Here is an 11,305-nt window from a genome sequence, read left to right as displayed (position 1 = left end):
GAAAATCGGTTAATTTATTCAAAAGTTATTGCGGTTTGAAAATTCAAAAAATAGTGTTCTATAAAACTTCCATTAGCCTTTTGAGCTAGAAGAGCTCAAAAGCACAGAACAGCGATTTATTTGAGCTCGGAGAGCTCAAAATTACACATAAATCACATTTTTAAGCTCGAAGAGCTTAAAAAATAAGTGGATTATTGAGCACTTAGGTATGGAGGTAGCGGGAACTTGCAGGGATGGCCTTTAGGGTCAACCGTTTTCCTAATTTTTAACTTCCCGCTAAAAATCTCAGATTTTCAAAAATCGGGAAGTTATTGTTTTCACCCCGTTTTGCAAAAATCGAGTTTTCATCAGATCTCGACGTTTGAAGGTCACAGGAAGCTTCCCTGACTATCCCCGCGAGGTTGTCACTATGTCTGTATGTATGTGTGTGTGTGTGTGTGTGTGTGTGTGTGTGTGTGTGTGTGTGTGTATGTGTGTGTGTGTGTGTGTGTGTGTGTGTGTGTGTGTGTGTGTGTGTGTGTGTGTGTGTGTGTGTGTGTGTGTAAGTATGTGAATCACTTATAACTTTTGAACGGTTGAACCGATTTCATCGCGGTTGGTGCCATTCGAAAGGGCTTCGCCAAACTTAGATTTCCTGAGAATTTGAACCGATTCGGACCGATAGATTTTGAGAAATTTTGAAAAATCTCAAAAAAAATTAGAAAAAAATCATTTTTGAAAGTGGTTTTTTTGGAATATCTTTTAAACGGCTCGATCGATCAATTTCAAAAACTAATCAGCTCTTAACGTCAAAAAACCACGCCGATCGGCGCTAATCCGGTCAAAATCGGTTGATTCGTTCGAGAGATAGCGTGAACGAAATAAAACCGAAAAAAACCGAAAAAACTGTTTTTTTCACATAACCGTCATTTCTTCTCGGATCGTTTTTGATGATATAGAATAATTTCAGAGGTTAAAAAACCGCGTCGATTGCCACCAAAAACGTGGAAATCGGTTGATTAGTTCGAGAGATATCCTTGACGAAATATTTGGAAATAAGGATTTTTTCAACATAACTTCGACATTTTTTGGAATAACTTTCAAACAGCTCTACCGATCGATTCCAAAAACTAATCAGCTCTTAACATCATAAAACCACGTCGATTGCCACCAACCTGGTCAAAATCGGTTGATTCGTTCGAGAGATATCGTGAACGAAAGAAAACCGAAAAAAGTGTTTTTTCAGAGTTACTCCGAAATTTCTAGTTTGACCAATTGAAACTTAGAAATTATTTATAAGGCTTAAAAAACTACGTAGAATGCCGCCAACCGCGTAAAAATCGGTTCATTCATTCATAGAAAAGGTATCTTTTTGAGCTTGGAGAGCTTAAAACAACACACAGATTGTACTTTTGAGCTCGAAGAGCTCAAAAAAGCGGCCAGGTATTAACGGAATTAGCGGGAAGTTGCAGGGATGGCCTTTAGGGTCAACCGTTTTCCTAATTTTTTTTTCTTCTTTTGCACTAACACTTGACACCTTGCCACGTCTCGGTTCAGAAAACGCTTACTCGCTAAATTGTAAGAAGCGGAAAAATGTAATATTTAATCCAAACCAGATGAATATATAAACTAAAAACTCGAATCTAAGTGTATCATCATTCCTAAGTTAAGAACCTTCAACCTTCAATCTCCAGTCAGCAGGAGGAAGAGAAAAGCCAAGCAGCGGAAGTCAAAGGTACAAGTCCAATTAAAAGCCGAGTCATCGTCGGAGTTGGGATTCGCAAAAGTAAGTGGAGGACATTTTATTATTTCCGAGGTCGATAGTCTTATTCAAGGGGCCCTCTCCAGGGTTTTCACCGTCGTGGACCTATAAAATATGAACTTAACGATTCTTTCGTTAGGGAAATTCACCTGTTTTTCCGAACCTCCGTTAGTTAGCTACCGAATCCTAAGATCATATTTCTCGGACATAACAATTCTGATGCGCTAACATTTTCATAAAGCTAAAAAAAAAAATTACTCATGTATCAAATTTTTTTCTTCTTTATTTCATTTACTGAAAGAAAATCATGACCCGAGTAGAATGAATTAAATTTTCAAAAAGCTTCACGGAGTTATCAATTTATAACTCTACACGGAGAGAAAAGAAAAGTTTGGAAAATCAGAAAAATGCACATCTCATAACGCTCATTTATCACAAAAAATTTGGGAAACGGTTGACCCTAAACGCCATCCCTGCAACTTCCGCTAATTCCATATTTAAGCGCTTAAAATTGCACTTATAAAGTTTTTGAGATCTTTAAGTCAAAAGTCTGATAAAAGTTTCAAAGAACACTATTTTTTGAACTTTTGAACTGCAATAACTCTTGAATGAATTAACAAATAATCGAAAAAAACGTTTTTTTTTTTTGTGTATATTGTACGTATATTGTGTGCGTTTTTGTATTTGACTGTGTAGTCAGAGAGTTGGAAGAAGGGGCAAAGGTAGAAAAGGTATTTGTGTGGGTAAGGCGTTTCGTGTAGACAGTGACACACACTCATTAGCCAGGCCTTTAGTATCACTTCCTCAGCCCAGGACGCCTGTGGAGTAGGTAATGGAAATTGTTATACAGGGTGTCCCAAAGTCACGGACGCCATTGTAGCATCTGATGAAAAAAATAATTCTGAGACGAAAAGTCCTTAGCCATTTTTCAATTAACCACATAGATAATTAATTATTAATTGAAAATAACGTCTCTTTATTTGTTAGAGAGAGAGAGCGCCAGTGTCCAGTAAAGTATGTGCCAAACAAAGACACAACTAACTGTATTACTAACTAGTTTCTATAGCTAACGTAGCCACACATATTTACTTACACATTCACACGTGCAAGCGTCTTTGTTGGAACGCACTTGACTTGACACTAGCGCTCTCTCTCTAATACATAAAAGGATGTTATTTTAATTAATAATTAATTATCTATGCGTCCGATTAAAAAATGGCTTAGGACTTTTCGTCTCAGAATTATTTTGGTAATCAGATGCTACAATGGCATCCGTTACTTCTGGGACAATCTGTATATTAAAACAGGCGTGAGGACAAGCGCTTGCGAGAGACAATGATGTTAGTGCCATCTCGAAGCTCGGAGTCGAACCCTATATATATAGGGTCGAACCGATCAATCAACCAATCAACCCATTTTTACGTTCTTGGCAACGATCGACGTGGTTTTTTGAACACCGAAAATTATTTTATTTCATCAAAAACAATCCAAAAGAAATGTCGATGTTATGTAAAAAAAAAACATTTTTTCAATTATTCGTTAATTCATTCAAGAGTTATTGCACTTCGAAAGTTCAAAAAATAGTTTTCTTTGAATTTTTTATCAGACTTTTGACTTGAAGAGCTCAAAAACCTCATAAGTGTAATTTTAAGCACTTAGATATGGAATTAGCGGAAGATGGCCTTTAGGGTCAACCGTTTTCCAGATTTTTTTTGTGATAAATGAGCGTTATGAGATGTGCACTTTTCTGATTTTCCAAACTTATCTTTTCTCTCCGTGTAGAGTAATAAATTGATAATTCCGTGAAACTTTTTAAGAATTTAATTCATTCAACTCGGTTCATGATTTTCTTATATTAAATGAAATAAAGAAGAAAAAAATTTGATACACGGAAAAAAAATCCTATGAAAAATTACTATAGTAACATCGTAATCCAGGACTAGACTTTCAGTATCTCGATTTTTACGATGCTGCCGTCTACAGAATACAATTTGAATTATTGAAAATTACGATGTTATTTAGTAAATTTTTTTTTCGTAAGAGCAAGTGAATAAGCACGCATACTATACGTTTTAATAAAAGAAAGACAGAGTCTAGTAGTTTGCGACGCCGCCACCGAATGATGACCAACTACTGTAATGAGGGTCTTATTATGCGACTGAACAGAAACTTTAGATAATCCCTCCGATAGCGTGAGGGGATAAACCTTAGACTTAAGGCGGAGAGGACACCGGGTTCGATTCCTGGATGATACAGAATTATTTTTTCGTCGACCTAAACTTCTGAGTGATTTTTAATTTGAGTGATAGAAATTTACGATGTTGCATCGTATAAACTACGATGTTTGAGTTCTGGTCCGGCACTGCAATATCCAACACTAAAAATTACGATGTTTTCATTGTAATTTTTCGTACAATTTTCTTTCCGTGTACATGAGTAATTTTTTTTTTAGGTTTATGAAAATGTTAGCGCATCAGAACTAATTTAACATATGAAAATAATTTTTAAGACTGTTGTGGCGGTCATGTGACCGCTGAAATTAAAATTATTTAAAAATTAGTAAAAATTTAGTTAAAATTAAAATTATTTTGTTAGACATTTAGGCTACAGTTAAGATTTGAAATTGTAAAATGTAGTAAATTCAATAGAATAATTTAGTTGTAAACTTTCAGTGGTAATAGGATTAAGTTGTAAATATTTGTACATTTTAAGATCCGGAGCCTTTTCTCTCCGGCTTGTGGGTTTTTCCCATGAGTTTTTTCCCAACAACTTTCCTCAAACATTTCCTGTTTATTACTCTTTTTTCTATGTGCAATAAACCCAAGCGATAGAGGACCCGAGGTCAGCATGGCCAGCTGTACTCTCGGGCCCGCTGACGTCACGAAGGCTTATTGCCCCTTTGCACTTTTCTCACACTTTTCTATTTCCCGAAGATTTCCTTCGTGTCCCTTCGCAAATCTTCGGAGCCTTCTACCCCACTACTACCCTTTAAACTTCGACTCTGATACCCAAAGTGCAGTAGTGGACACCATTATTCCGACCTAACTCCCCGTCCTGAGTGCACGTGGCTCCGGGTGATATATTTCTGTCGTGAATCGTTACAATATACATAGTAAATTAACCTCACGTTTACTTATTAACAGAACCTATCACCGTACCCATTAAAAATCCTAAACAGTAATAAATTAATTTGTATCAGTTTAATACTTGAATAATCTAAATTTAATACATTTAGAAGTTTACGTCGGAATAACTTTAGAATGGCTGTCTTTATGATGAAAGTGTAGGAGACCTTCTCTGTAGAGCGTTTAATTCTCTACACAAATATGCTATGGACTTATTTATATGAGGTGCGTATGTCGAGCTAGAAAAATAAACAAAAAAAAGAATTTTTTTTCCTATGTTATTTAAATGGGAAATGAAAAATTAGGGACAGACACCTCTAAATATTAATATTAAGAGCTCCGCTTCGAACAAGCTTCAGTTCTCACCTTCATGCAAGTTTTCAGCCTGTCTTTTTATATATATATATATATACTAGCAACCACCCGCCCGCTTCACTGGGCACACTATTAATTTTAATCTTTATTTCTTATATTAACTAAAAAATGTATATTTTCTTATCGATAAATGAAGTGAATTTTTAAAATTTTTAGTCAGGAAAAATAGTACCAGTCAATGCATTTGTCATACACAGATTTCCGCATCACCCATGAGGTACTGTGTATTGGGATGCGTCCTCGTTATTTAACGTGGCGGGATCCCCAGGAGGCCTACACCTCAAAAAAAAAACTCAGCTTTTACTTTTTACAAAAATTTATTTCTCGTAATGAAGACAAATATAACAATCACTCAATACTTATCAATGAATAAAATTAACAGTTTTATACAGTTACAAACTTAAAACTTCCTTGTAAACAATGTTTTTCGTCTTTTTTTCTGGTTGAAAAATAATCAAGTTGTCCGGTGAACTGACTCTTGAGCATGCCACGTGAAACTGACCATGAGAAAAACAATCATGTCTCAAATCTACACCAGCTAATTTTAAACTCTGCCCCTGCGCTTTATTGATAGTCATAGCATAGCAAACCCTAACAGGAAATTGTAGACGTTTGAAGTTGAAATGGTAGTCAGATGGAACCAAAGGAATTCTTTGAATAAATACGACTTCTCCTTCATGTTTACCTGTTAAAATTGTAGCTTCAATAATATTTTTATGTAAATTTTTCACTTGTAGTCTGGTACCGTTACATAGTTTTGGAGGATTCAAATTGCGCAGTAACATTATTGGTGCTCCAATTTTAAGATTGAGAATATGAGATGGTATTCTGGGTGGATTGAGTGTATGTAAGAACTCGACAGGATAATGGACAGCATCATCAACTTCTACGACTGTATCAATAGATTTATACTTCATTTGATTAGTTGATAGCTTTTCCAGAAGAAAGTTGTTAATGCTATTTGCTGAATCATTCGTTGGAGTCAGAATAGCTCTTTCTTTTAGCCATGAAGAGTAATTAACTCCAATTTTATTGATATCTGGGTATATTTTATCAGTTAATGTAGTTAAATCGTCAACAATATTACCTAGGTTATCCGGAATACTTATTCGTCCGTCAACTTCTGAAATTTGTCCATTCCCTATATCAATGAGTAACTTTGAAAATTCTTCTGCTCTCAAATCATGTTGCATATAAACGCGCATACTAATTTTCAAAGACAGTACGTTAACATAAGGCCATAAAACTGAGGATTTGAGACAGGCTTTGACTTCATCTGCACGTGTACCTCGTGGTACAACAGGTAAAGTTTGTCTGAAGTTACCAGCTAAAACAACAGTTATTCCACCCATTATTCGGTCACTATTTCTTATATCCTTAAGAGTTCTGTTGAGAGCTTCAATAGCATTTTTGTGAGCCATAGTGCATTCATCCCATACTATCAGTTTTGCTTCTCTGATAACGTGAGCCATATCACTCTGCTTAGAAATATTGCATAGAATATTATCAGAATGATTCATTTCAAGAGGTAATTTAAATGTCGAGTGAGCTGTTTTGCCTCCGTCAATTAAAGTAGCCGCAATTCCTGAAGAAGCAACAGCAATAGCAATACTTTTTTCACTTCTAATTTTCGCAAGCAACAAATTAATCAAGAATGTTTTTCCCGTTCCACCAGGAGCATCAAGGAAGAACAATCGTCCATAATCAGAAACGACACTATTCAATATAGATTCATATGCTTTTTTCTGTTCTTTATTCAGTATCGGAACACTTTTTATCACTTCTTCGGTTAACTTAGCAGTGTCATAAGCTAATTCATTTAAATATTGTTGATTAATAATAACAGATTCTTGTTCTCGAGATGGTGAAGTGAGTCCAAATTGTAAAAGAGTCTTACCTGACATAGCAATGACCATATCTTCAAGATTAATCAAACATTGATTGTAAACAATATCAAGATCTAACTCAGAGTTTTCGCGATTCCTACTCATTCGTCTTTTAATGTCGTCCGTGAAATTATCTCGATATTTATCCCATAATTTAATCGGATCTCCAACTTGGCAAAAAACTAACATAACAGCAAACAATTCACGTATTTTGTAAGATGAATCAGAAATTGAGACTTCTGCTAAAGTTTGATCCCAATGAGCATCGTCTTCGAGCAATCCCATTACTCTGCAAGCTTCTTGAAATGTAGGATAGATTACATCTTTTATAGTTCTTAAAGCCGTAAATGACTCTGGACCGCGAAATTCATGCAAAAGAAGACGAAGGTAATAACATTCAGTATTGGTAGGATGGACAGTATACACTCTGCCTAAAACATGATCTTTTTTTATACCTAAATAACCTGGCACAATTTTTCCTTGTTTTCTTCTGTGAAATTGGTGTTTTCTCCAGACATAATAAGCTGGAACTTCACAATATAATAATTTTTTCGCAAAATTGTCCACTTTACAGAGTTCAAAAAAAGCCATAAGTGTTGTTTTGGAATTGTTGATCTGATTGAGTATATTATTTTCATTAAAAAAAACTCGTTGACCATTTTCTAAATGTACAGCAAGATGCATAACTGGAGGGAATCTCTCGTGGATAGGAAAACTCAGAATTCGCCAAACTGCCTCAGAAGTGCTAATGTATCGTCCTGCTTCATACTTTGTCACTTCATCAAGATCTCCAACAGTGAATGCTGCTTGATCAGATCCCTTATTCATATACTTACAAATATATTTAATTGATTTCACTGAGTTGCAAACTTCAACATTTATATGAGCTTTGAATGTACGACACAGGACAGGGTTATACGGTACCACCCATCGATTGTCTATATTAATTCCATTTATTATTGTTGTTACTCCACCATCTTCAGGAGATCGCCGACGATATTTAGGATATCCATCTTCTCCTGTTTGGGTTTCCTTTAAAAAATGTTTTGGATATTTTTTTGTGCATGAACCATCCACCATACAGGGAGAATTTCTATTAAAAGAACCACATGGACCGTGAATCATATTTGTTTTTATTATTTCATATAGTTCTCGATCTTGATCTTGATTAGGCAGTTCAGCACTAATTACCTTATCAATAGATTCTGGTCTCAGCTTTTCTTCTAACCACAGGAGGATATGAATGTGAGGAAGTCCACGTTTCTGCCATTCCACAGTATACATATGACACTTCGTTTTGCCAAAAATGCAACCTTTTGTCAGAAGATTCATCATATGCTTAATTTTTACGTGAAAAATTCTTGCTATTAAGTCATGTCTATCGTGAGATTTTTGGCCTTGAACTAAAAGCTCTTCAATTTCTTTCCATTTTGGATTGCAAGTGAACGTAATAAATAAGTCTGGACGTCCGAAATGACGTACATAAGTCATAGCATCTTTAGTTCGTTCATGCATGTATCGTGGCCCACCAGTAAAAGAAGATGGCAGCACAACCATTTTACCTATTTCTGTTATCTGACCGTCGGTTTTCGTTAAAGCGTCTTTAAGGTGAACGTATTCTTCACTTCGTAAGTTTTTTTGATGGTTACGAATCCAATTAAGTCGTTCAGTTTCAATTTTCGCATACATATCAACCAAAAATTGATTTAATAGAGTGCAAAATAAGAGTAAATGATTTTCTTCTCCATTACGCTCCATTATTCTATAACTGTAAAACTCAGAAGCTGACACGATCTTATTTAGAGGACGCTTAGTTTTTTCATCACGCTTAGGAATATTAATGTGATAGCCATCTTCTCCACGACAGAACATCAAAGGATATTCCTATCCTCAGCGGTATTGTAAAGTATCATACGCGCGATGGATTTCACTGATTCGCTTTAACTTGTCGTCTCTGCTGTTCAGGATGAAATCTCTCTTTTCAAAATTTTGTCCAACGATGATAACTGCTACTTCTTTAGCCATTGAAGCATTGAAACGACCTCGATGTTCACCCGGAGGCTTTTTATCAGCATTAATTATAACCTGAAACTCTTTCTGATTCTTAGGAACTGATTCAATAGCAACCTTAAAATCTTTGATGTATTGATGGTGTTCATGAAGCAAATTTTGAAGTTGGTGAATTAACTCTGGCTTAATACCAGGACAGATCTCACAACGAATTTCTCTTTCACGATTATCATCACCAACAAAGTATATTTGGAGAAATGATGGTTGTTGATTATTTTCTGCCATAAGGCTTCCTATCCTATGGTAGACTTGTCCCTGCACTTTAAATGTTGGCATAAAACTACCCTCCTTTACCTCTTTTGATCCAAAAGACGTCATTTGAAAGCACCCATTATACTTTCGAAGAGAAGAAAGAAAATATTCTGAGATTGGGTGCTGATGAGTTAAAAGACTGTGTAAAGGCTCTGGGTAGCGTTGAAGAGTAGGAAGCTGAACTTTACCACCACTACAGTACATTCCTTCAGCCTCATCCTTCCATTTCAAAGCACGACACCAAGAACAGGGTAATCGATGCCCAAGATTTACAATTTTATCATTTTGATAGTCAATACTCGGTTCATAACTAAGGCCAGATAAAGCTTTCAAAGTCCAAGACATTAATTTAATTTGTAATCGTTTCTCGTTGTACTTAGTTGTAGCTGCACGACTAACATGAGGGTTATTATACGCGTATTTTTTTGTCGCCTTTCTATGTACATCAGGATTACGATGAGTGTAATTTAAAGTGGCTTGTCGCAATTGTCTCTTTCTAATTGTATAGTTGACTCTTTTCCTCCTCTTTTTTCTCCCATTTGATTGAAGGGGATTCACATCATTAATAACTGATTCACTTGAACTTTGTAATTCAACGTTAGGAATTAATTGAGGTAGTAAAACTTCCGCTAATATATTTTCTTGAGTTTGAGGCACTAAAAATGATACATTTTCATCACTTTGTTTATCATAATTATCACTATTTAAATTTAAACACGATGAAGCAACGTTAGGAATTAATTTATGCGATAAAAAACTCATTGACACATTTTCTTGAGTTTGAGGCACCGAAAATGACACATTTTCTCCATTTTGTTTTACACTACCCCCACTTATATAGTTATTACCTGTAATTTTTGATGCAAGCACCGAAAGATAAACATCGTAGTGACCATTATTATCATGCCCCGTAAAACGTAACCTTTTTACACCTCGAATTGCTTCACCAACGGAAGCTATAATGCAATCACCTTGATACACTTCAAACCGATATGGAAATATCTCTGCGGCTGCCATAATTTCACAAATAGATCCATATGTGTTTCGTTTAGACATTTCGGTAAAGTATAAACCTACTGAATCATAATTCTCGCCAGATGACATAACAGTATAAGATTTAAATCTATCCCAGTTGTTAATGACATGAGGAATAATAATATTTCTCATTTTATTATCCATTAATACATTACCGTAAACCAGTAAAGATAAAGAAGAAAATAAACATGCTCCATCACCATTAATTTTTATAACATTAAAAGGAGTAAGTATTCCATCTATCAAAATATATTCTACATCCATTATGATGAATATATATTAAACAATTTTTTCAATTGTGCTTTAAATATTTATCGATAATAAAATACTATGTTTATTTCAAAATATACTTTAAAAAAAATTAAATTTACTGAACTGAAAATTAACAGAAGTTCGTAATTAAAAACTATTATCACATTAAATGTAAAATGTAAATTGATAAAATCAGAATTAGTAAAGTAATAAAAAATTTTTTGATAAATTTAAATAAACACTCACCAATTGGAAACTTTAGAAAAAATGATAGAAAAATTTTCATGAAGACTTACTTGAATTCAAAACAATAAAGAAAATATAATTGACATATACTCAATTGAAGTAACAATAATAAAGAATGGATATCTTAATTATTTAAATTAGCGTTGAATACGTATAAATACCAAAATTTTTGAAAATATTAAAATATTTCTTTGTAAATATCGTGACAGCGATTTATTTTTGACATTTATTCATTTATTCTCTCAAGCATATCATGATATAATTTATTTATCTAAAGCCAACTTCAATATAATTATAATTATAATTCATTTTCGATTACTAAT

General features: G+C 34.4%; 1 protein-coding gene across 1 annotated transcript; it reads right to left on the bottom strand.

Moving 5' to 3' along the window:
- Window positions 1-5,633: 5,633 nt before the first annotated feature.
- Window positions 5,634-8,999, bottom strand: LOC123273936. The gene has a single exon (XM_044741422.1). The coding sequence runs from the start codon at window positions 8,997-8,999 to the stop codon at window positions 5,634-5,636; it is 3,366 nt and encodes a 1,121-aa protein (XP_044597357.1).
- Between the last annotated feature and the right edge of the window lie 2,306 nt (window positions 9,000-11,305).

Source organism: Cotesia glomerata, unplaced genomic scaffold (assembly GCF_020080835.1).
Source record: "Cotesia glomerata isolate CgM1 unplaced genomic scaffold, MPM_Cglom_v2.3 scaffold_17, whole genome shotgun sequence".
Lineage (NCBI taxonomy): Eukaryota > Metazoa > Arthropoda > Insecta > Hymenoptera > Braconidae > Cotesia > Cotesia glomerata.
This window is presented reverse-complemented; position numbering and strand designations above follow the sequence as displayed.

What these genes read in the sequence shown, in the direction of transcription:
- LOC123273936 (XM_044741422.1), bottom strand. Translation starts at nt 8,999, where the DNA reads ATGTTCTGTCGTGGAGAAGATGGCTATCACATTAATATTCCTAAGCGT.